General features: G+C 37.5%; 1 protein-coding gene across 3 annotated transcripts in view; it reads right to left on the bottom strand.

Annotated features, from left to right (window-relative positions):
- The window catches only part of LOC127833631 (cohesin subunit SA-2-like), a 98,655-nt gene that overhangs the window by 21,355 nt on the left and 49,873 nt on the right, over positions 1-27,427 (bottom strand). The window contains exons 24-30 of one of the 3 annotated variants that reach the window (XM_052359012.1): positions 26,550-26,651; positions 24,570-24,641; positions 22,991-23,067; positions 19,836-19,964; positions 12,518-12,702; positions 11,833-12,004; positions 7,135-8,421 (exon numbers count right to left, since the gene is read on the bottom strand). In XM_052359012.1, coding sequence (XP_052214972.1) covers positions 8,409-8,421; positions 11,833-12,004; positions 12,518-12,702; positions 19,836-19,964; positions 22,991-23,067; positions 24,570-24,641; positions 26,550-26,651 — 750 coding nt within the window. In that variant the 3' untranslated portion in view covers positions 7,135-8,408. Of the gene's footprint in view, positions 1-7,134; positions 8,422-11,832; positions 12,005-12,517; positions 12,703-18,036; positions 18,743-19,835; positions 19,965-22,990; positions 23,068-24,569; positions 24,642-26,549; positions 26,652-27,427 lie in introns of those variants that run through there. The other 2 variants (XM_052359011.1, XM_052359013.1) reach the window with 2 other exon arrangements.

The following is a 27,427-nucleotide window of genomic DNA, read 5'->3' as shown; positions in this document are numbered from 1 at the left end:
AAATGTGCAGATATTGAGCATTTTATATTAAAGGGACTTGTTAACAAGTGTCCTGCTGAAATGTGCAAATATTGAGCATTTTATATTAAAGGGACTTGTTAACAAGTGTCCTGCTGAAATGTGCAAATATTGAGCATTTTATATTAAAGGGACTTGTTAACAAGTGTCCTGCTGAAATGTGCAAATATTGAGCATTTTATATTAAAGGGACTTGTTAACAAGTGTCCTGCTGAAATGTGCAAATATTGAGCACTTTATATTAAAGGGACTTGTTAACGAGTGTCCTGCTGAAATGTGCAAATATTGAGCATTTTATATTAAAGGGACTTGTTAACAAGTGTCCTGGTTTTTTTTGTGTGTGTATGAATCATTAAATGTTAAAACAAAAAAAAAAGTTTGAAATAATTTTAAATAAATTTAAAATAAAAAGTTTTCACAAAGCCTCTTTCAATGGTCAGCTTGAAATATTAATAAGTTTACCACTCAAAACATGAATGCTTAAAATATGCTCTTTTTTAACACCAAGAAAGTAATAAATCTATTTTTTTAATTACTCATGCAAGATATAACTGATATATTAAATCATCGGTAGATTCTTTAAACAAAATTATTAATTTCTTAGTCATGCTTGTTATTTTGCTGCATTTATATTTTAACTTATAAACATTATTTCTGAAATCTATCGCACACAATTTGAAAATTGTCATTAATGTTCCAATCTGTTATGAGGGCCCTTTAATGCCAGGATACGTTACCAAACTTTTATATATATTTGATTGGCTTATAATTATATTGTTATAATCATATTTATAACATTTAATCTTCAACATTCTGTGGTTGTTTATTTAGTTTCATAGCTTCCTTATTACTTACATCCTGGTCATATCATATAAATCATTGCACCATTTACAGTTGCAGGACAATTTATGTAGTATCATACTCTGACAGTTCAAGTTGTACACAAGCTAAGCAAGGGTGAATATATATTCATACTTGGTTTGTGTGTCAGATTTTGTCTGTATATCAGAGTTTATACAGTCCCTCTCATCAATGGCTGCAATTTGTAAGGTCAAGGAGTGTGTCTAATAAACTTACTCCACTCACGAAAGTTGTGACTATCTTGAAATTATAGCTGCAATTCACAGCTTTTTTATGTACTGAAATGCATTAAAGTAACATTATACTCAACAAGAGATGTGTTCGTCAGAAACACAATGCCCCCTATTGCGCCGCCTTGATCATTTTTTTTTACCTTTGACCTTGAAGGATGACCTTGACCTTGAACTTCCACCACTAAAAATTAGCAGCTTTATGAGATACACATGCATGCCAAATATCAAGTTGCTATCTTCAATATTGCAAAAGTTATGGCCAACGTAAGTTTTTTTTTCGGACGGACGGACAGACTGACATACTGACGGACAGTTCAACTGCTATATGATGTGATATGGTAAGATAGATTTAACGAGATACAAAATGCTCATTTTGTTATTTTTGTGCGACAATATATTCCCGCCACGATATCCGAACGTTTACAGGCGAATGTGAAACCGGCTTCGAGCAGCATCAAAAGAATGACGAATTCATGAGAACTACCTCATGCTTCCAAAACTGCTCGAAGCCAATCTTGTGTTCATTCCTTAAAGTTCTGATATCGTAGCCGGAAATTCACAAGGAATATATTGTAACCCTCAAAAAATAAAAACGAGCATTTTCGTATGGCATTGAATCTATGTTACCAGACCACATCTAGCGTTGAATTTTGGCTATTGCTATAAGAAACAGTGATTGTTTGAGTTAACTTTATTTTTCGAAATATCGTACAAAATATCCGCTGATTTTAAGGGTTTATTGGCTTTTAAATTTGTGTATGGTTTTGTGTTGTGGAGGGAAGCCAGAATATCCGGCGGAAACCCCACCTGTCGTGTTTGGACCAACCAAACTCAAATGCCATCAGAGAGAGGATTTAACAAGATTTGCCTAGGTGGGACAACCATGTACCAACTACTCCACTAATGGACTGAGGGTGACATGTACCAACCACGCCTCTGACGGACTGAGGATGATATGTTACAACCACTTCACTATTGGACTGAGGGTGACATGTATCAAACACTGCACTAATGGACTGAGGGTGAGATGTACCAACCACTCCACTAATGGACTGAGGGTGACATGTACCAATCACACCTTAAATGAGCTGAGGGTGACATGTACCAACCACTCCACTAATGGACTGAGGGTGACATGTACCAACCACTCCACTAATGAACTGAGGGCTAGATGCACCAACCACTCCAATAATGGACTGAGGGTGACATGTACCAACAACTCCACTAATGGACTGAGGGTGAGATGTACCAACCACTCCACTAATGGACTGAGGGTGACATGTATCAAACACTCCACTAATGGACTGAGGGTGACATGTATCAAACATTCCACTAATGGACTGAGGGTGACACGTACCAACCACTCCACTATTGGAATGAGGGTGACATGTATCAAACACTCCACTAATGTACTGAGGGTGACATGTTCCAACCACTCCACTGATTGTCTGAGGGTGACATGATCCAACCACTCCGATAATGGACTGAGAGTGACATGTACCAACCACTCCTCTAATGGACTGAGGGTGACATGTACCAACCACTCCACTAATGGACTGAGGGTGAGATATACCAACCACTCCACTAATGGACTGAGGGTGACATGTACCAACCACTTCACTAATGGACTGATGGTGAAATGTAACAACCACTCCAATAATGGACTGAGGGTGACATGCTCTAACCACTCCAATAATGGACTGAGGGTGACATGTTCCAGCCACTCCACTAATGGACTGAGGGTGACATGTACCAACCACTCCACTAATTGTCTGAGAGTGACATGTTCAAACCACTCCACTCATGGACTAAAGGTGACATGTACAAACCACTTTTGCTTATGGACTGAGGGTGACATGTATACACCACTCCTCTAATGGACTAAGGGTGACATGTATAAACCATTCCTCTAATGGACTGAGGGTGACATGTACAAACCACTTCATAATGGACTGAGGGTGAAATGCATCAACCACTCCACTATGGACTGAGGGTGACAAGTACCAACCTTCCCTCTAATGGACTGAGTGTGACGTGTACAAACCACTTCATAATGGACTTAGGTTAAATGTACCAACCACTCCACTAATGGACTGAGGGTGAAATGTAAACACATTCCACTAATGGACTGACTATGACATGTACCAACCACTCCACTAATGGACTGAGGGTGACATTAACAAACCACTCTACTAATGGACTGAGGGTGAGATGTACCAACCACTCCACTAACGGACTAAGGGTTACATGTACAAGCCACTGCACTTAAGGACTGACGGTAACATGAACCACCACTCCTCTAATGGACTGAGGTTGAAATGTACCAAACACTATACTAAATGACCTAAGGTGACATGTTCCAACCATTCCACTAATGGGCTGAGGGTGACATGAACCAACCTCTCCACTAATGGACTGAGGGTGAAATGTTGTGACCACTCCACTAATGAACTAAGGATGACATGTACACACCCCTCAAATAATGGACTGAGGGTGACATATACCAACCACTCCACTAATGGACTGAGGGTGACATGTACCAACCAATCCTCTAATGGACTGAGGGTAACATGAACCCACCACTCCACTAATGGACTGAGGGGACGTGTTCCAACCACTCCACTAATAGACTTTCGGGTGACATGTATCAAACACTCAACTAATGGACTGAGCTTGAAATGTATCAACCACTTTACTTATGGACTGAGGGTGACAAGTACCAAGCACTTTGCTTATGGACTAGGGGTGACATGTACCAACAACTTATCTAATGGACTGACAAGTTCCAATCACTTCACTAATGGACTGAAGTTGACCTGTATCAAACACTGCACTAATGAACTGAGAGTGAGATGTTCCAACAACTCCACTAATGGACTGAGGGTGACATCTACAAACCACTGCACTAATGGACTGAGGGTGACATGAACCAACCACTCCACTAATGGACCGAGGGTGACATGGACCAACCACTCCTTTAATGGACTGAGGGTGACATGTACCAACCACTCCACTAATTGTCTGAGGGTGACATGTACCAAACACTCCACTAATAGACTAAGGGTGACACGTACCAACCAATCCACTAATGGACTGAGGGTGACATGAATCCACCAATCCACTAATGGACTGAGGGTGAAATGTATCAACCACTTCACTAATAGACTGAGGATGACATGTATCCAACCACCCCTCTAATGGACTGATGGTGACATGTATGACCCACTCCACTAATGGACTGAGGATGACATGTACCAACCACTCTGCTAATGGACTGCATGTGACATGTACCAACCACTCCACTAATGGACTGGGTTTTACATTTACCAACCACTCTGCTAATGGACTGAGGGTGACATGTACCAACCACTCTGCTAATGGACTTAGGGTGACATGTACCAACCACTCTGCTAATGGACTGAGGGTGACATGTACCAACCACTCTGCTAATGGACTGAGGGTGAATGTACCAACCACTCTGCTAATGGACTGAGGGTGACATGTACCAACCACTCTGCTAATGGACGGAGGGTGAAATGTACCAACCACTCTTAATGGACTGAGGGTGACATGTACCAACCACTCCTATAATGGACTGAGGGTGAGGGTGACAGTGCTATATCTTCTTATCAATGCTACATCAATCAACAATGCTGCCCTGATTCCTCAACTTTTTTTTAAGGATTGCACGCTTCATTCTCAATTTCTCTTTTGTCAATCAGTCATAAGAATGAAAGTTGCAACACAATATATCAACAAGCAAATTCGTTGAATTGATATCCCCCGCCTATATGCTTCTGGACACAAAAGTATTATATTTGACACTCAAAAAGAATTTTTTCAAGATACAAAGGGCCATAACTCTGTTATTCACAGATGGTGTACAATGCCATTTGGCGTGCGTCATCCTCTTATCCATATATATACTCATACCAAGTTTCAATGAAATCCGCCAAAGCACTTCCAAGATATGGCTCCAGACGAAAAAGGGACGGACGGACAGCCAGACAACGCCAAAACAATATCCCTCCGCCTCTGCCGGGGGATATATACTCATACCAAGTTTCAATTAAATCCGCCAAAGCACTTTCAAGATATGGCTCTGGACACAAAAGTGCCTATAGTAAAAAGCATTTTTTCAAGATACAAAGGGCCATAACTCTGGTTTTAACAGATGGTGTACAATGCCATTTGGCATGAATCATCCTCTTATGCATATATATACTCTGAGTAGTTTCAATGAAATTCGCCAAAGCACTTCCAAGATATGGCTCCGGACACAAAAGTGACGGACGGACGGACAGCCGGACAACGCCAAAACAATATCCCTCCGCCTCTGGCGGAGGATATATACTCATAACAATGTTCAATGAAATCCGCCAAATCACTTCCAAGATATGGCTCCGGACACAAAAGTGCTTATAGTAAAAAGCAATTGTTCAAGATACAAAGGGCCATAACTCTGTTTTTAACAGATGGTATACAATGCCATTTGGCGTGCATCATCCTCTTATGCAGTTATATACTCATACCAAGTTTCAATGAAATCCGCGAAAGCACTTCCAAGATATGGCTCCGGACACAAAAGTGCCTATAGTAAAAAGCATTTTTTCAGGATACAAAGGGCCATAACTCTGTTTTTAACAGATGTTGTACAATGCCATTTGGCGTGCATCATCCTCTTATGCATATATATACTCATACGAAGTTTCAATGAAATCCGCCAAAGCACTTCCAAGATATGGCTCCGGACACAAAAGTGCCGGCCGGACGGACGGACAACGCCAAAACAATATCTATCCCTCCGCCTCTAGCGGGGGATAACTACAGAGCTTATTAGTAGTCTGTCTTTTTTCATTAATCAGTAATTTTTCTGTTTATCATTATTTATGCTTTTTTTCATTTTGAAACATTAACAAGAGATGTGTTTGTCAGAAACACAATGCTCCCTAATGTGTCACTTTGATTTATTTTGGACCTTTGACCTTCAAGTATGACCTTGACCTTGCAGCTCCATGAGATACACATGCATGCCAAATATTAAGTTGCTACATTGAATATTGCAAAAGTTTTGAAGAAGGTTAAAGTTTTTGGACACACACACATACAATGACAGACAGGCCAAAAAACAATATACCCCCGATCTTTCGATCCGGGAGCATAAACAGTGAAAAGTGAGAAGCTAATCTTGTAATAAGAGACTTGGTAATATTTGGGATTCAAGGTCTGGTTCAGTAGTTTTGGAGCTCAACTCACAGTTTTTTGTTTGTGTTTACCATTCTGCTCAATCATACATAAAGTACCTGTTTATGGACACTTTGCATTTGCATGCTTGATAATATAGTTAACATTACACAGGAGTTGGTTGTAAACTAATTATGACCCTCCAACTTGCAACAAATCGGCAATAAATGCAATTTCACATCACTCTGTAACTAACCTTCACACCAAGTTGCATGATCAAATAAGCAAGGCTTCTTTTTTTGTACAAAGTTATCCACAGCAGCTGTGTTCTGCTTCCTTTATGTTGCCATGCACTAACCTTTAAGTGGCATTCATTTATTGATTTATGCAACAAGTCACCAAAAGTTTATCCCCCCACCCCCAATTGCTGAGGCTGAACTTAGTATAGCACAGTGACAAAGACATTGATGTTATCAAAGAGTATCAATGCAATTAAGGCTTTATAAACATTTATTTACTGCTACATTATAGAAGTCCTGTGTAAAAACAAGCAGATTCTTTGAATTAATATCCCCCTCCAATTTCAAAATTGTGTGATAGACAGACCGACAGACGGAATGATGGACAACGTCAATTCTATATCTCTCCACATTTTGCAGAGGATAATAAATTGTATAACAGAGGGACACTTACATTTTTCTATACTATAAAGAGGTATTTATTGGCATATTAGGTCTTTCATACATATTGCTTCAGAAACTTAAAGCGTGCTTTCCAAACGTGCAATGAAAACTTTTATCTTACAATGATAATAGAATAGCAAAATAACACAAAAATGTATTGTTCTCTCAACACATTCAATTTATTATTTTGAAGATATTTAGTTCATACATAGATTGCACATTTAAAAATGTCTAAATCTATGACATATAGGCCTTGACCTATAAAACATAAATGACAACAGCGATTTTTTACATGATAAAAATGCAAATTTATTACATTGATAATGAATGTAACAACTGAAAAAAAGGTGGCCAAAGGCGCTCTCCTGTCACCCCAATGAACTTTACTGAACAGGTAGTGTTCACAATGTTTCACACTAGACTTATACAAAAAGCGCCAACAAATGGCAGCAATGTTTATTGAAAGAAAAAAACAACAACACAGGGGTGTGGTTTTGAGAACATCGAGAAGGGACGGAAAATATCCAAACCCCTATCCTACTATCCACTCATGCTGTCTTAGAAAGTCCTTCAAAACTATTAACTTTAACATTGAAAACTTGAAAACTTTTTGTAGAGCAATTCTGTTATTGAAAAGGCCAACCCCCCCTGTTAAAATATAACATGATAAAAGAACTGAATCCTTATTGTATTTTATTTGTGTAAATTTTGATGTTCAAACTAAATCAACAAATTTACAAGTAACCTTTTTTTTTACATTATTTGAAGGTTTAAAGATGCTGAAAATTTAATTTGTAGAGGAAACAAATTGATTTTGGGCAGTATTTCCAAGTTTAAGAGAAGCATATACAATATGTACACAATATAAAAGAACACAATATACCAATGCATGCAATATTACAGAAATTAATAAACAACATTTCCTGGCAGAAACAGTGAAATAATCATGCCTATTCTGTGCAAGCTGTTGTTTTTTTCCATAAAACATTTGCCTTGGGTTTAAGTTCTACATAAATACAAAAAAATAAACCTTAAGTATGCACGTGTGACTGCAATTCTGGAATAATCAATAAATTTTATTAACTAGAAAATTGATAGCAGTTTTTTTAACAGAAACACACTCAAATTATTTGATCAAAGCACATACAAATATCCATTAAAAGTTCACAGTAAACATATACTTGCACTAACAGATGGATCTGTCAATATTACAATTCAACAGAGTTCACAATTGTTGATATATTTCCATTTGGAAAATTTAACTGGTTGTTTCATTTTATAACCAGAGTATAACGCATTCTTCACACTAGGTTAATCACAAAATTCCAAGCCTATTCCATCAATGTAAACAAGTGGTTCACTGTGTCCATTAAAGGGCTGCAGATATCGGGTGGGTGGGGACATTGTTCACGTCAGCCTTGCTCACACTTCACCCCCAAACACTAGAAATGAAGCAAGACAACAAAAACTATGAACTCAAAACAGAAAACAAAAGTGAAATGGAAAACAACCCAACACAGTTTGAAGAAATGGGCATACACATTATATGTTCATGTTTCAAGAAACATCTTTAAAAAAAAATATTATTTGAATTTTCTTTCATAAAATATATGCCTTAACCTGTTAAAACTGGGTGCGTTGAGTGTCGTCCCGTATTAGCCAGTGCAGTTGTGCAGGCTAATCAGGGACCACATTTTCCACGTCAATAGTATTTTTGGTTTAAGAAATAGTATTTTTGGTTTAAGAAATAGTATTTTTGGTTTAAGAAATAGTATTTTTGGTTTAAGAAATAGTATTTTTGGTTTAAGAAATAGTATTTTTGGTTTAAGAAATAGTATTTTTGGTTTAAGAAATAGTATTTTTGGTTTAAGAAATAGTATTTTTGGTTTAAGAAATAGTATTTTTGGTTGAAGAAAGTCTCTTCCAAGCCAAAATCCAGTTTTGACAAAAAGTGTCCTCTCAGACAAGCCTGTGTGAACTGTAAAGGCCTATCTGGGACAACACTAATGTAAAAACTGTCTTGTAGTACCCAGTTTTACAATGTATTTGCAATCTTGTCAGAATAATGCACCCAAAACAAACAGATTAATTTCGTCTTCAGAAATAAACCCATTTCTTCAGAAAATAACAATACAAAAGCATTCAGATTATCAAAAAAAAAGGAATATAGAATAGTGTTTTTGCATTAAACCACAAACCAGAATTTTGTCACAAACATGCCAATTACCCCTTCATCCCTTTGAAGGCTATTCTCAAAGGAAAATAACTTAGGAATGTGTAGATCCCTGGGGTAATAAAAGTGTCCTGCACATCACGAGGGGCTAATCATGAGATAGTCAAGATGGTGATGTCCATGCCAAGCAGGCATTTTTTGCTTATGTGTCTGTTATAAACCATTTATTACTTGAATTAATTGTTTTTATGCCACTAAATTTTCAGTCATATCAGCAAGAATTTACTAGTTTATTTTGTATCATTATTCCCTCTTTATCTTGACTTTATCCCCTGCAAAATTTCTTAGCTTTTAACAAAATTAATAAAGGGTATAAAACAGCCAAAATTTACATTCTCAGCATGGACGTCGCCATCTTGACTATCACATGATTACCCCCTCTTACATCTACGTTTAATAGTGTTATCATGTTTTTAGTTCCAATTTAATTGCTTTATTTTCATTTGGACAAATTGACTGACTAACCAACAGGCCTAAGACAGAAAGTGACAGAGAGTGACCCCAATATACTCCCTTTACTGCAAGGATATCGTAAATAAAGAAATGGTAAAGCCTTTTTAAGTTCCAAATAGGTCTGCACAATTAAGAAAAAACAAACACCATACAATTACTTTTTTGAAATGGGGGAAGCAATTTAGAGTAGTTTCTTTGACAAACTGAATGCAAGAATGAATGAAATGCATGAAAAAAATATACAAAGAAAGGAAAACAAACATTACTTTGTGGATCAACATGTGGTAATTAAATTATTAGAAAATTTTAAGATTTTTTGTCCCCAACTCAAAAATTGACTCCTATTCAGGAATGCCTTAAGATATTTTTAAAGGAACAGAATTTATGAACATATAGGATCTGACAAGCGTTGTCATTTTGTTTTTGATAAAACTAAGTCCAAAATTTGCAAAATATCAATGATTTTAATAAATCAGTTGATTTTAATAAATATCATAACTTAATGAAAACTTGTGTCAGATCTCTATTAAAACTTATTTTAATTTAAATTAAACCACTTTAAATTTTACAAAAAATATTTTGATAAATACTATAAGGGATTTTCTGAAATAATTACACAGTGAGATGTCATTAAAAAAAAAACGCCATTGCATTGTTCAAACAAAATTCAGCGAATGAAAAGGTCTAAAATTATTTATGAAAGAATATTTCGCCGCCTTGGTGCAAAAAAGTACCATGTGACATTGAAATTAGAAGGCACATGGTACCTTTCTTCCCCCAATTGGGCAATTTGAAGGTATACCTTGTGATAATTTAATTAAATGCATAATAGAACTATCTTTATCCCTTTCTCTTACACCTTGACTTTGCCAAGCTGAACATAGAAACTGCAGTCTAGCCATTTATTGAATGCTCTGCAGTTAGCAGAGCTTTTAGTAAAACCTAATCATCCTTACTAAATTGGAAGTAACAGCAGAGAAATAACAAATGCATGCAACACGGGCACAAAACAATATCAGACTAAAAAAGATTGCATGAAGTTTTCTTAATGCAATACTTTTAGAACTGCATGACAATATCAAAACACTCAATAATTCAATATTGCAATAATGGAAAAAAAGGAGTCCAGGAAGATACACAAAAGTAAAAATAATAAAAAAAAATAACATATTTTTTTTTTTTATAGCAACTGATAGAAGAGTTCTCATAAATAGTACTTTATGTGCATTCTTTCTGTTCCACAAATGACATAAAGAATAACAAATCCATAGAAAAACCTACAAAAGTCCTCCCTCCCTCTCATACCCAAAAATTAACGCAAGAAAACATTCAAAAGCAAAACAACAACAACAACCATATACATAACTCTTTCACGATCTTAAAACAGAGAATTTTGGGATTCCTTAACTTCAACAAAAAAATACATAACACTCATACAAAATTCAATATAAGCTGCGGAAAACAAGGCTTAATCCATGTGGGTAAAGTCTCAACCCAGATAAGCCTGTGCAGAAACTAATCAGGGACAACATTCTCCACATAGACAGGATTTCCTTGAGAAAAAAAAATCCTTTAAAAAAATCCATAAAAGCAGCAGAAAGTGTAGACTTTGCAGGCCAGCGCCCTCACACTACTTTGGGGGAAGGGGTCTGCAGCCCTTAGGAGGGGGAATTTTCGCGGCGTTTCCCTTTTTGGGGGATTTTTTTACTTACTCTCTCATTATAACATTTGTACATGTTTGCACTATATTCATTGCATTTTTCATAATTAAGTATGTTTGAAAAGATTAAATTGAAATAGAATTGAGATATAATAATCATGAGAGACACATCTTTCTATAAAAAATTATTTTATTTTTTTTTAGGGGGAATATTGCCCCCCTAAAGGCGAAAAAAATATACTTTTCAGGTGGGGGACTGCCGCTGAAATTCGGCGGCAGATTTAATAGATTGAGGGCCCTGCAGGCTTATCTGGGACGATGCTCAACACACACACATTTTGCCCTGTTACCCAGAGAGTGACTCACACTGAAATTTGAAAGAATTAAATATATAAATATTTTTGTTGAATTGCAGAAATCCTATAATTCACTGATTTTAGAATGTATAAAAGTTTTGTAAGCCACATTTCCCCAGGGCGTGGCTCAAACCAATAAATAGCAACTCACGATGATTCCTGGAAGTCAGCCTCTGACCCCGGCTCAGACGGGTTACTCTCCTCGTCCACTCGGCGGCGCTTGGTGGCGGCGTGGTACGCGGTGGACTGGTGCTGGGGCATGAAGCCTGGTCCTGGGGTCTGAGCATCCCAGCTGTGGTTGGACGTTTCATCAGTGATCGTGCCTGTAAACAGTCACAGAGGGGTGAATAGTGAAGGGTAGTGGCCCTTGTCATTTGTACTTCCCTTAAAAAAACTCAATATAATTCAGTACCCATTAAAATACAAAACCACTTCTAAACACTGCAGCATTCCACTTAAATTGATCATGCTCCAGAATGGTTGATTAGAACAATCAAGACAATATTTTTTTATCTAAAATATATAAATATACGAGTCATATGCCATATGTGGATAATGAAGATCCAGACCAGCATGCGCCTTTGTGCAGTCTAGTCAGGAGCTACTCTGGACGCTATATAGTCAAGAAAGGTTTTGTGGTCTCAGTGGTCAAAATAACTCATTGTCAGACTGCATGATTGTTCAGGCTAGTCATTTTCGCAACTTAAATATAAGCACCCATCTCAAAAGATTTGGGCTTCAAAAGTACCCAACCACCATCTCTCAGTCAATATTTGTGACATTCCTCCTACTAAAAAAAAAAGGTCTTCAAAAGTACACTAGACTGTCTCACTCACCGTCAATGTTGGTGACGTTCCTCTTCTTGCCATAGCGTTTCTGTGCGGCCTGTTTCAGCGTGATGGGGTGGATCTCGTGCTCTCCCTGTACCAGGCTGTTCCTGTACGTGAACAGAGGGTTCCACTCGTCAGCGTTACGTTGTATCGGGGGAATACCCGCCATCTGCTTGTCTAGGTAGTTCAAACTGTTGATGATGGAAATAAATAAGAAAGTACGATTAGGTAATAATTGTTGCAATTATTAAACTACGTTTTGACATTATGTGATCAATATGTTTAATCCTCAACCATGCAGAAACCATCTGCTTGTCGAGATAGTTTTAACTGTTAATGAGGTGAATAAAGAATTGTTCTGGGAAATCTGGGCTTAATACATGTGTGAAAAGTCGTCCCAGATCAGCCCATGCAGAATCCAAAGGCTAATCAGGGACAAAACTTTTTGCTTTTATAGAATTTTGTTTAAACTTCTCTTTTAAAACAAAAAATCCAGTTAAAGCACAAAGTGTTTTTCCTGTTTTGTCTGTGCATACTGCACTGGCTAATTTGGCTAATTCAGGTTGTTCAAACTGTCAATGAGAAAAATTATTCTTAGCCCTTTAGCCTGTACCAATCAGATATGCACTTTGACACATTTGTAGTCTCTTAGAAATCTAATTAAATTGAAGACTTTTCTTACTAGATTCAATTTGTTAAGCCTTAATTTCATACCAGGGGGTTTTTTGGGTTGTGGGGGAAGGGGCCTTTAGCCCTTATGTGGGGGGATTTTAAGCTGGATTTTCCACTTTGGGGAAAAATTGTGCGCGTGGGAATTTTCGCGTCGTTCCCCTTTTTGGGGGATTTGTTTACTTACTGTCTCATTATTACAATACATTTGTACATGTTTGCACAATATTAATTTTTTTTTTCATAATTTATTACGTTTGGCAAGATTAAAATTGAAAGAGAATTGAGATATTATAATCATGAGACACATCTTTCTATTAAATTTTTTTTTTTTTTTTTTAAGGGGAATTTTTGGTTCTGAAAGGGGAAAAAAACAGCCTAGTTTGATGGGGGTAGACGCCGACATTCAGCGTCTGTTATATAAGGTAAAAAAAACCTGCATACCCTTAGAAGATGATGAGTAGCAAAAAGCATAAAACCTGAACAGGCTGCGAGTCACTTACAGGCTGGCCTGGTTTTAAGCTATTTGCATATAGCCATTTTCACTTTGCTTTTGAGTGGGAAAGGTTTAAGGGCATGTAATATTAAATCACTTTCTGAATTTAATTGTACCTTTAAAAGAGGTTTCCCTTTTGCCAAAATTCAGTTTAGGCTGGAAATGACATCCCAGATTAGCCACTGCAGACTGCACAGGCTAATCAGGCATGACACTTTACACACATGCAATAAGCCCCATTTTCCTAGAAAGAGGCTTCTTTCATTTCCCTTTACACAGTTTTCTAGTCCATCTTTGTGAGTTTGTTGGTGAACTCCATAAAAGCGAAAAATGTCATCCTAATTAGCCTGTGAGGACTGCAAAGGTTGATCTGGGATGACAATTAACGCCATGGTTCAAACAGAAATCTCAAACCTACATTCAAGCACTTTTCAAGGACTTTTCAAGGCCAAATTTTCATTTTCAAGGCCGAGAACCGTTCGTTAGTTTCCTTAAAAAAAATCATTTTCAAGCAAGTTTAACACAGTAAACATCATTTATTTGCTCAAACAAATTAAACTTATTCCACAATAACTCATACATGTTATTTCTAGTTATTGCATACATGTTTTCCATCCTTAACTCAATAATCTCACATACAGTTTGTCAACCAGTTCCGGATTATCAGCAGTTCCGATTATCAGCAGTACCGATTAATTTGTATTTAATTCTCCATAATGCCCCAATAAAAACAAAATGATAAGTGTCTAAGGTATACATTAGGTAAAGGAATAAATTAACAAAGTTTTAGCAAGAAATCTTTTGTAAATAGCTTACAGGGTGGAAAAATGCAGCAAAAAGTTAACCGGAACTGATTGAATGAGTTATGTTTTGAAATGTGCATATGGATATAGAAGGCTTTATTATTTTCAAATAAACTTTTTGCTGATTGAAAACAAATGCTATGACAATGTTTTTAAATTCTAATTCTGTAAGTTGAATGATTTTTAAAAGTTTTCCGCGCATGCGCGAAGGATATGGCAGCTTTTCTTGAGAGCAAATAATTTAATATTTATTTTTAAAATATCCGCGATCATCAAGTGTTATGGGTGACAAATTTAAGTTATCTTTGGATTTAAACATTATTACAACATAGTGATTTGTGTTCGCTATCAAATGTACTTGTGTTAACCATTTGAAATCAGTCTTTGGTGAATTGCCTCGTGTGTCCGGAATAACCGTGAGTGTCCGAGATCAGAATGCCGCCCAAGAAATCGAACCGTTATAATTGTGAGGACTGTAAAAAGGAGGTAGGGGCAGATGATAAAGCATTGGTGTGTTGTGTTTGTGAAAAGTGGCATCACATTAACTGTCAACATGTTCCCATGGATGATTATAAATTTCTCACAAAATCGGACGATAGCATCCAGTGGTATTGTAAAAGTTGTAGAGGAGCTTCTCAGAAGCTACTAAAAATGCTCACTTTAGTATCAAAAAGGCAGGATCAACTAGAGGAAGAGGTCAAAAAAGTAAACGGTGGATTAAAAGACGTTAATGGGAAGTTGTCAAATCAGGCGGCCGAGATAAGTATTGTAATGAAAGATGTGGTGGAAATGAAGCTCAAGCTACTGGAAGTGATCAGCGAAAAGGTTAGTGAGGTACTTTTAGACAAGAGGGAAGAAGATTTGAGAGCTAATAACATGATATTCTTTAATCTTAAAGAAGCGGAGAATGGAAGTTCAAAGGAAAGGGACATTGAATTACTAGGGGAGGTAATAAGTAGCATTGGAATAGATTTGGATCCATCACAATTAGAGAATGTAACAAGATTAGGTCGTCTCTTCCCAAACAGTACGAAAATACGCCCCATAAGGCTATCCATTGAGAGTCGCATCAAGAGGGGAGAAATATTAAGGAATGCTTATAAGCTAAAGGACATTGGTACACTTTCAAAGGTGGGAATAGGGAGAGACCTCACTCAGAAGCAGAGAGAAAACAATATTATACTGAAACGAGGGACAAAATTGTCACAAAACCAGGTTTTCATTGTGGAAAAAAAATCTGATAAAGGGAGAAAACTCAAACTGAACTTTTGAAATGAACAAACAAAATTAACCCCCTTTGTAAGTTTGTTTATGGCCATTTTTGACCTTTGAACTCAAAGTGTGACCTTGACCTTGGAGATATCGACATAATTATTTCGCGCGACACACCGTCCAATGATGGTGAACAAATGTGCCAAATGATTTTAAAATCTGACAATGAACGACATAGTTATGGCCCGGACAAGTTTGTTCCGCCAGCCCGCCAGCCAGCCCGCCAGCCAGCCAGCCAGCCAGCCCGCCCGCATTCGCCAATCTAATAACCAGTTTTTTCCTTCGGAAAACCTGGTTAAAAAACACTAGAGGCTATGAAAAAAGACTTCCCAGGGAAATTATGGGCTATCCGGCGGGATAAGATTGTTGAACTTCAACCCAGACAAGCAATTAACTTGCCAGCTGGTGCAACAGGGACTACTCTCCCCGCCCCTCAAGGGTTGGGGGACGGTCATTAAATGGTTTGGTTAACAATGATTGTAATGTAAATATGTTAACAGTTAAACATGTTCAAAACACAGTTAATCGCGTTCAAAATGTTCAAAATATTGTTAATCACGTTCAAAATGTTCAGTTATTACGTAGTTCAAATGAAGGTGTGGATTATGCAGGGTGTTCAAATAATTTGTTAAATGGTTCATCTGAAGATACAGATACATTTTTAAAATTGTGCTTTACAAACGTTGACTCGTTATCGAATAAAGTTGCAGAACTTGAGGCATTTTTAGACTTGGTACATCCAGATATATTTTGAATTTGTGAGGTTTTTCCAAAGTCAGCTAATGAAAAACTGAGTATAAATGATCTGAAGTTTACAGACTATGATGTCTTTAGTCCTACTTCGAATGGGAACAGAGGCGTATTGTTTTTAATAAGAAAATATTTGAAAGCTACTAATGTGACTACTTTTGATAATTCAGGATTTAACGAGAGTGTCTGGTGTGAAATCAAAATGCAATGCCTGGAATTGGTGTGTCGCTATAAGCTGGATTGATTTATCGTAGTCCAGGCTCAAGTCATGAAAATAATATGGAATTATTGGAATTATTAAATTATTCATGTCAAAAGAATTACACTCATTATGCTGTCATGGGGGATTTTAATTACAAGGATATAGACTGGTCAATACCAACATGTGATTATGCTATTGGTTCTGATGGACACAAATTCTTTGACTGTTTTTTGGATAATTTTCTGTTTCAACATGTGAAAGGAAGTACACGCTTTAGGGATGGACAATTGCCAAGTTGCCTTGATTTACTTTTCACTAATGAGGAAGCAATGGTAGATGAAGATTCAATTGAAATAAACCCGCCATTGGGGAAAAGTGATCATTCTATAGTTAGCTGTAATTTGAAATTATATGTTGCTGAACTAGGTGAGGAACCAGTCAGACGCCAGTATTTTAAAGGGGATTACGAGGGCGTTTATTCCTGAGAAAAAGTCAAACTTAAAACAAGTGAATTCACCATTGTGGTTGGATAGAACTGCAAGATTAGCAATTAACAAGAAAAGGAGCTCCTGGAAAAAATATATGTTTTCACGTTCACATGATAGTTACTTGAAATATGCTGAGTGTAGACAAGAATGTGCTAATATTGTGAAACGTTCCAAAAGAAGTTATGAGAAAAAATTTGCAAATGAAGTAAATAAGAGCAGCAAATCCTTTTGGCGATATGTTAATTCTAAGAGAAAAACAAAGGATTCCATAGGCATGTTGGTAAGGGAGGATAATACTGAAGCTAAGACAGATTTTGATAAGGCAGAAACATTAAATTGCTTCTTCAGCAGTGTCTTTGTTGGACCAGACAATGCAGGAAATGACCATATTGATATTGTTCAACATGAAAATCGGAATTTACTAGAGAATATTTTGTTGTCTGAGGAGGATGTGTTAAAAGCCTTGAATTCACTTAACCCAGAGAAATCACCTGGTCCGGACTATATTCACCCTCGGGTTCTCTACGAAACTAAGAAGGAACTAGTAAAACCACTATTAATTTTATTTAATCAGACGTTGAGTGAAGGAGTTATTCCCGAGGATTGGAGGAAAGCCATTGTTTCTCCCATTTTTAAAAATGGAAGTAAGAAAGAGCCAGCAAACTACCGCCCAGTTAGCCTAACTTCTGTGGTGTGTAAATTATGTGAACGTCTTGTCCGGGATAAACTCGTTAAACATATGAATGACAGCAAGATATTTTCTGACGCACAATACGGGTTTAGATCAGGAAGGTCATGCTCTATTCAGTTATTAGAGATTCTTGATAATTGGACAGAATCCTTAGACAAAGGTGTGCCAATAGACGTCATTTACCTGGACTTTGCCAAAGCCTTTGATCGCGTTTCACACATTTGATTCATAAATTACACAAGTTGGGTATTCGAGGAATAGTCCTTAATTGGATTAGGGATTTCTTGTCTAGAAGAATGCAGTGTGTTCGTATAGGATCTACTTTATCATCATGGACAGATGTAGTTAGCGGAGTCCCTCAGGGCAGTGTAATCGGACCGATACTTTTTCTGTGTTTTATCAATGACTTACCTGACATAGTATCAGGAATTGTTAAGATTTTTGCTGATGACACAAAGCTTTTTTCACCAGTAACAACAAATGAGGAGTGTTATAATCTTCAATCTGACCTAGACAACTTAAGTGACTGGAGTGATAAATGGAAATTAACATTTAATGCAAAAAAATGCAAAGTTCTTCACCTTGGAAGTTCAAATAGTGACTTTCGCTATTCCATGAGAGACCCGGACGGAAATTATACAGCCATTGAAGCAGTTACAAATGAGAAAGATTTAGGTGTGACTTTTGACGAGCGGCTAAGTTTTAACCAACACATTACAAACATTACGAATAAAGCACAGCGAACTCTTGGCTTAGTACATAGATCCTTTGAGTGTCTTGATGAAGAAATGTTTTTGCCTCTTTATACGGCTTTAATCAGGCCAACCTTGGAATATGGATCATGTGTTTGGTCCCCTCACCTAAAAAAACATATAAAGTTAATTGAAGATGTTCAAAGAAGAGCAACTAAATTAGTGCCATTGGTGGCACACCTACCATACGACCAGAGACTTCGAAAGTTGGGACTTGTCACACTTGAGTACAGAAGGGACAGGGCGGATATGATCCAAATTTTCAAATCTTTACATAAGCTAGATGATTTAAACTGGGAAAAATTGTTCGATCTGGCTGAGGATAATCTTCGTGGTCATCACTTGAAACTAAGAGGCAAGAATTCCAAAAGTAATGTAAGACTCAACACCTTTAGTCAAAGATCAATTCATTACTGGAACAGTTTGGAAGAATCAACAATAGCTGCCACAAGTGTTAATCAATTTAAATCATTGCTAAATTCTGAAAAATGGAACATTCAGAAGTTTAACCCGTCGGTAATTTAAGATAAATTAACAATTAATTTTACTAAGCGCACTCTAGAGAAGTTTTTAATAAAATAGTAATTATCAGAGAGAGATTCTAAAGAAGAGACCATTTATCAGAGGGGCCACTACAGCATAGCTAAATTACGGCCCAACAGTCCAGGTATCCAGGTATCCAGGTGATCTTTAATTGGCTTTTTTTGACAAAAAAACTGCATATGCCGTCTGGCTTAACCTGTTACCATACAAAATAAATATTACCCTTTATTTTTACATCTTCTCACATTGACACTAAATCCCGAAAGAAATTAGTGTGGTCAAAAGAATAAACGTTTTTGCCGGATGATTCTAAACTGGTTGAATGACTGTATGTATTTACTTTTTAAAGTTATTACAAGCAAACACATTGCTTCTCAATGTCATGTTTTCTTTGTGGGTTTCCTCTTTCTCGTGGCTTTTCAAAGCGCTTTCCCCCAAAGAACGATTTAAGTTTATAATTAAAGCGATGATAAAAGTAATTTTGAGCAGAAATAAACATTTTCAAGGCTTTTTTACATGAAATAAGCACTTTTCAAGCACTTTTTCAAGGCCAACCTTTGTTCAAGGGCTTTTCAAGCCTATGACTCGTTTTCAAGCACTTTTTAAGCCCTGTGCGAACCCTGAACGCACATGCATCCAGCCCCGTGTTCCTACTTACACAGTCTTCTTGTCCATCTTCATGAGTTTGTTGGTGAACTCACAGAGCACCTCCAGGAAGGCAATGTTGGGTGGAGCCTTGCTTAGGTCATTGGGGTCTGTGTTGGCCAGGCTGAACAGAATGCCGTCCCTGAAAGAGAAACATTGGGGGCATTACAGAGAGGAACATTGGAGGCATTACAGAGAGGAACATTGTAGGCATTACAGAGAGGAACATTGGAGGCATTACAGAGAGGAACATTGGAGGCATTACAGAGAGAAACATTGGGGGCATTACAGAGAGGAACATTGGGGGCATTACAGAGAAAAACATTGAAGGCATTACAGAGAGGAACATTGGGGGCATTACAGAGAGAAACATTGGGGGCATTACAGAGATGAGCGGATAGAGGGAGAAACAATGGTGGCATTACCGAGAGGAACATTAGAGGAGGGGATAAAGGGAGAGACACATTGGTGGCATTACAGAGATGAACATTGGAGGCATTACAGAGAGGAACATTGGGGGCATTACAGAGAGAAATATTGGGGGCATTACAGAGAGGAACATTGGGGGCATTACAGAGAAAACATTGGAGGTATTACAGAGAATCACATTGGTGGCATTACAGAGAGAAATATTGGAGGCATTACAGAGAGGAGCGGATAGAGGGAGAAACGATGGTGGCATCACAGAGAGTAAGATTGGAGGAGGGGTTAGAGGGAGAAACAATGGTGGCATTACAGAGAGGAACATTGCAGGAGGGGATAGAGGGAGAGAAACATTGGTGGCATTACAGAGATGAACATTGGAGGAGGGGATAGGGAGAGAAACATTGGTGGCATTACAGAGATGAAGATTGGAGGAGGGGAAAAGGAGAAAAATTGATGGCATTACAGAGAAGAATATTGGAGGGGGTATTGGGAGAGAAACTTTGAGGGCATTACAGAGAGGAACATTGGAGGAGGGGATAGGAAGAGAAACATTGGTGGCATTACAGAGAGGAATATTGGAGGGGGAATTGGGTGAGAAACATTTGGGGCATTACAGAGAGGAACGATGGAGGCATTACAGAGGAAGATTGGAGGCATTACAGAGAGAAACATTGGAGGGGGGATTGGGAGAAAAACATTGGGGGCATTACAGAGAACAACATTTGTTGAGGGGGGCATTACAGAGAGAAACATTGTTGAGGGCATTGGGAGAGAAACATTTGGGGCATTACAGAGAGAAATAGTGGATGTGCGATTGGGAGAGAAACATGGCCGGATGAGGGAGAAAAAACATTGAGGGGATAACAGAGAAAAATATTGGTGAGAGATTACAGAGAGAATCCTTGGAAGGGGGATTTGGAGAGAAAGATTCAGGGAATGAGGTAGAGAACAAGAGGGCCATGATGGCCTTGAATCCCTCACCTGACTAACCAAATACAATCCCAACCCAGATTTCATCACGATAAACATTCTGACCAAATTTCATAAAGATTGGATGAAAACTGTTACCTCTATTGTCTACACAAGGTTTTTCTAATATTTGACCTAATGACCTAGTTTTTGACCCCAGGTCATCCAAATACAATCTCAACCCAGATTTCATCAAGACAAACATTCTGACCAAATTTCATAAAGATTGGATGAAAACTCCAACCGTTATTGTCTATACAAGGTTTTTCTATTATTTCACCTAGTGACCTAGTTTTTGACCTAGTGACCTAGTTTTTGACCCCAGATGACCCAAATACAATCCCGACCCAGATTTCATCAAGATAAACATTCTGACCAAATTTCATAATGATTGGATGAAAACTGTGACCTCTACTGTCTACACAAACAAATTGTTGACGGTTTTTCTATTATTTGACCTAGTGACCTAGCTTTTGACCTCAGATGACCCAAATACAATCCCAACCAAGATTTCATCAAGATAAACATTCTGACCAAATTTCATGAAGATTGGATGAAAACTGCGACCTCTATTTGTCTACACAAGGTTTTTCTATTATTTGACCTAGTTTTTGACCTAGTGACCTAGTTTTTTACCAAAGATGACCCAAATACATTCCCAAGCCAGATTTCATCAAGATAAACATTCTTACCATATTTCATAAAGATTGGATGAAAACTGCGACCTCTATTGTCTACATAAGGTTTTTCTATAATTTGACATAGTTTTTGACCCCAAATGACCCAAATACAATCACAACCCAGATTTCATCAAGATAAACATTCTGACCAAATTTCCTTAATGATTGGATGAAAATTGTGACCTCTACTGTCTACACAAGGTTTTTCTATTATTTGACCTAGTATGTGACCTAGTTTTTAACCTAGTGACCTAGTTTTTGACCCCTGATAAAGTAAATACAATCCCAACCCAGATTTCATCAAGATAAACAATCTGACCAAATTTCATAAAGTTTGGATGAAAACTGTGACCTCTACTGTCTACACAAACAAATTGTTGACGGACGCACGCACACACAACGGACATCACACGGTCACATAAGCTCACCAGCTAAAAATTTGGGGGGGGGGGGGGGCAGAGGGTTAAAGAACAATGCCGTGTCTAGGAGAGAAACATTTTTTTTGGGGGGAGGGGGGGTTACAAAAAAGAATCCAGAAAAACATCAGGAGGGATTACAGAAAGAATGCCATTTCTTGGATAGAAACATCAAGAGGGGGGGGGGGGGTTACAGATATTTGTGTACCTTGTTTTAAATTTTATCATTGTCTTTGGTTAATAAACAATTATTTTGAGTTGTAATCTTAAGGGAAACAAACCAGAGTAGCCAAAGTTGTTAAATGGCCACACATTAGTAATGTAATTGTCTATTGGCCTTCAAATTGACCATTATATAGATTTTGACATAATCTGAATTTTTATAATATCTTGTTTCTTTAAAGTCTGGCTTCTTTTTGTTCCAGTGTTTATTATTAATAATAATTTTGTTCTGTATACAAATTACTGAGTATCCTGATCAACTTAATATTTACCCCCATACAGATGGAAAACTGTGCACCATTGTACGATGAAAACTGAACCACTGGGACAGATACAGAACCCAATATTTGCTGATTCTGCAATGCAGCTCATGGAACCTGTACCATAATTTCTCCTTAACATAAACCTAATTTTTGCCCCGCAGAAGGCTTCGTGAATATAGGCCCAACATTTACCTGTGCATGGCTGCCACGGCCTCTCTGTTCTTGACTTGGTCCAAACCAAACGACAACGAGAAACGTCTAGCAAGCTCCTGGAAAACATCAAACAACAATTAATGCTAACCCGTAACCACTTAGGTAAGCATGTTGGCGCATGTGTAGTCCCTAAGAAAGTCCAATTAAATTAAAGACCTTTCTAAATAGATTCCAGTGTCAAAGCCTTCATATCCAATCCTAAAATACATATGAGTAACAAACAGCACAAGGCGTGAAAAAAACTGCCAGTTATTCTTAGGTTCTCCTGGTTGTACCCTGGTTGCATTTAGCCATTTGCACTTTGATTCTGAGTGGGTAAAGGTTAAGAAGGGCTTCCAGTGTCAACAGCTCAAATAGCCAAATAACTCAAAATTAAAAATTTGATTTTTTTTTTTTAATGAAGTTTTGAGCAAACCACCAATTCTTGCAACAGTGCAGATTGATAAAAGAACATGTAAATATATACAACAGAATATGCTGATTATCAAAAGTATCTGCTGCAAAATTAAAATAAATAATGAATATATTTATAAATATAATATAAACAACAGCTGTGTTAGTGAAACACAATGCCCTCTATTGCACCGCTTTGAAGCAATACATCTGACCTTTGACCTTGAAGGATGTCCTTGACCTTTCACCACTCAAAATGTTCAGCTCCATGAGATACACATGCATGCCAAATATCAAGTTGCTATCTTCAATATTGCAAAAGTTATTACCAAGGTTAAAGTTTTGGGACACACACAATGAATGAATGACAGACAGACAGGTAAAAAACAATTAACCCTCGATCATTCGATCCGGGGGCATAAACATATAATTGTTCAAACTGTGCAAAACTGGGTCTCATGCCTAATGTGGCCATCCTAGCTCCAAACCATCCTGAGTATGTGCAAAGTCTGGCCAGGTGCTACCCTGTCTGCTATTAACCCTTTGCATTCTGGGAAATTTGTCGTCTGCTAAAATGTTGTCTGCTGAATTTCTAAAATTTGCATTTTCTTCCATTTTTTTTCAAAGAATACTATTAGAATAGCAAACAGTTTGGATCCTGATGAGACGCCACGTTCTGTGGCGTCTCATCTGGATCCAAACTATTTGCAAAGGCCTTCAAAATTTGGTTCCAGCACTGAAAGAGTTAAGTCATGCAAGGTTAAGTGTTCTCATAGGCAGACAGGTTAGCTCCTGGCAAGACTGCCCCAATGAGCAGGCTGGTTGGGAGCTACGTTGGCAATATATATAATTTTGCATGACCTGTCTCATATGCCTTTCAAGGGAAGCCTCGAGTACAACTGCAATCTAAATGACACACATTCTTCCCACTATATTGCACACGAAATAACCTTATCAGGTTGAATGCACACATATTCTCCTGAGCAGATAATTTTTTCTTACAATATTTGACAGTCTTTCGAAAATAACTAAATAACTAACACTAATTGAAGCAAATTCCCAGAATTTCCCCCAAATTGTTTAAAATGCACAAATTACAATATTTCCCCAAAAGGGACAATACAAGAAAGGCATGCCCGTATGTGTGAATTGTCCAACCACAAACCTTGATAGACTGGAAGGCATCTGCAGATCTGTCGATCACTCCATTGGCTTCCCCCAAGAGTTCTCCAAACAGCTGAAAATTCATCGTCAAGCTCAGTTCTTATGCAAGTTATTGACACATTACATGTATTTAAACTAATAAACAAACAAAAAATGTAGTGATAATGCTTCCAGTGATATCTACAGATTTTCTCTTATGCCTTTGTTTGTATTCAACTAGGCTCAAGGTTGCATAATTATTGGCCATGAGTAAATAACAAAGGGGACAGAAGTTACAGAGCCTTATGAAAAACTCCCCATTTGTTAAAAACAAGCTATTTTATCATCACACTTGACCTTTGACCTCTAAGTGTGAACTTGACCTTTGAGGACGGGACACAGGTATAACACACAACAAAGCTTCTTACGATGCACAACATTTGCAGCTAGTTATTTCCAAATCCATCAATAAATGGCAAAAAAATACATATATATTTTAGTCAAATAAACCTTTGCCCCTACTGTGTGACCTTGACCTTTTGCGGAAGGGGAAACGTTATTTTAAAACATAGTTAAAGCAAAGGCAAGAAGTTTTCACAGCGTTACTACACGCTGCTTCCTTCTAAGGGGAACACACAAATAAATGTGGATTGTAACATTGGTGATTGTTTGTACAAAACAATGAAAATATTATAGTTATTGGAAAAGGGCATGTAAAAAGAAAGCAAGACCACACAAATATATGTGGGTTCTAACATTGTAGATTTTGTGTTTGCACAAAACGATAAAAAGGTTATAAATCGTTAAATAGTTACTGTTACAGTCAAAATTAAAAGAAAACAGGAACAAGAAATGTGTCCACAGGACACGGATGCCCCCAACTGTAACTTTGTCACTACATAAAAGTATAACTGTGTAAACGCTTGGTAGAAGTTATTAGGTTTTTTTCAAATCCTAAACGCAGATTTCAAACCTAAACGCGGACCCTAAGTTCAAGGTCAAGGTCACAGGGGTCAAAATTTGTGTGCGTATGGAAAGGCCTTGTCCATATACACATGCATGCAAAATATGAAATTGCTATCTGAAGCGACATAGAAGTTATGAGCATTTTTTGAAATCTAAACGCAAAGTGTGACGGACAGACGGATGGACAGACGAACGGACAGTCCGATCACTATATGCCCTCCTTCGGGGGCATAAAAATGTCTTAGAATATCAAAATAAATCAGAAAGCCACATAAACTAGAGAGCGGACAACATGCTTAATCCTTGAAATGCACTAAGTGACCCCGTGACCTAGTTTTTGACCCGGCATGACCCATATTCGAACTTGACCTAGATATTGTCTTAATACAACTTCTTACCAAGTTTAGTAAAGATCAGATGAAAACTACTTCAATTAGAGAGCGGACACCATGCTAAATCTTTGAAATGCACTAAGTGACCCAGTGACCTAGTTTTTGACCCGGCATGACCCATATTCGAACTTGACCTAGATATTTTCTTGATACAACTTCTGACCAAGTTTAGTAAAGATCAGATGAAAACTACTTCAATTAGAGAGCGGACACCATGCTTAATCCTTGAAATGCACTAAGTGACCCAATGACCTAGTTTTTGACCCGGCATGACCCATATTCGAACTTGACCTAGATATTGTCTGGATACAACTTCTGACCAAGTTTGGTAAAGATCGGATGAAAACTATTTGAATTAGAGAGCGGACACGAAGTGTGACCGACCGACCGACTGACTGACCGACCGACCGACAGACAGTGCGAAAACTATATACCCCCTTTTCTTCGAAATGGGGGCATAAAAGGATAAAAATAAAACTTCCTTAAAAAACACAATGACGTAAAAGAAGAAAGTCTCGTCCCTAATCAACCTGTGCAGACTGCACAGGCTGATCTGGGACGACACTTTCAACACATGCATTAAGCCCTGTTTTCCCAGAGCATATCACATTCCGTATGAAAACATGTCATGTTAGATCACCTACCTGTGTCAAGCTGATAATGAGAGTCTTGGCCGTGGACACTTTGTTGATTTCTCTAGCCTTACTCAATGTGGCTTTGATGATGTCTCCGTAATCATTGTAGAACTACAATATAAAACATACATCAATCCCTACGTTGACACAAATGTTGATGGCGAAGACAAAAATACAAAGCAATTGTCGCTTCATTCAAAATAAGAGTAGAGAATTAATTAGTTTGCATTTGCCTCTTATCTTAATTTTTGTTATTGTTTTTAAGTAAGTGCATCAGAAAGAAAATTCTGTAAGGCAATTTTGCATTTTTTTTAAATATCTGGAGATTTGAGGTGTGGCAGAGTCGGTACATGGACAATTAGACTACATTAAAAGGGCAAGTGAATTCAACACTGTAACATGAACTTTTAAGTGATGTTTGATACTTGACATTTAGGACAGGACTACAGTAATGGGGCAAGTGAATTTCACACAGTCAACATGCAACACAGGGGTAATCACATGATAGTCAAGGCAGGCATTTTTGCCAGATCATACTTTTTCTTAGTTGTATTATAATTATGTCACTCACTTTCCAGCCATATCAGCGAGAGAGTTACCAGTGTTTATTTCCTATTAATATCCGCTCTATATATTAACTTTACTCGCTGCAAAATTTCTTGGAGGGATGACAGTATTACAGCTCCTCTAAGAAAATTCACCGGGTGTAAAGTCGAGATATAAACCGAATTTAATATGAAATAAACGCTAATTACAACTGATTTGGCTGGAAAGTTAATGTCATTCAAAAATTTAATAAAAGTAATAAAGGGTATAAAATGGCAAAACATAACTGTCTAGGGATGGACGTTGCCATCTTGACTATCACGTGATTACCCCCTCTATTC

Source organism: Dreissena polymorpha, chromosome 6, assembly GCF_020536995.1.
Source record: "Dreissena polymorpha isolate Duluth1 chromosome 6, UMN_Dpol_1.0, whole genome shotgun sequence".
NCBI classification, from domain to species: Eukaryota; Metazoa; Mollusca; class Bivalvia; order Myida; family Dreissenidae; genus Dreissena; species Dreissena polymorpha.
Note: the sequence above shows the minus strand (reverse complement) of the source record. Positions and strands in the feature narration are given on the sequence as shown.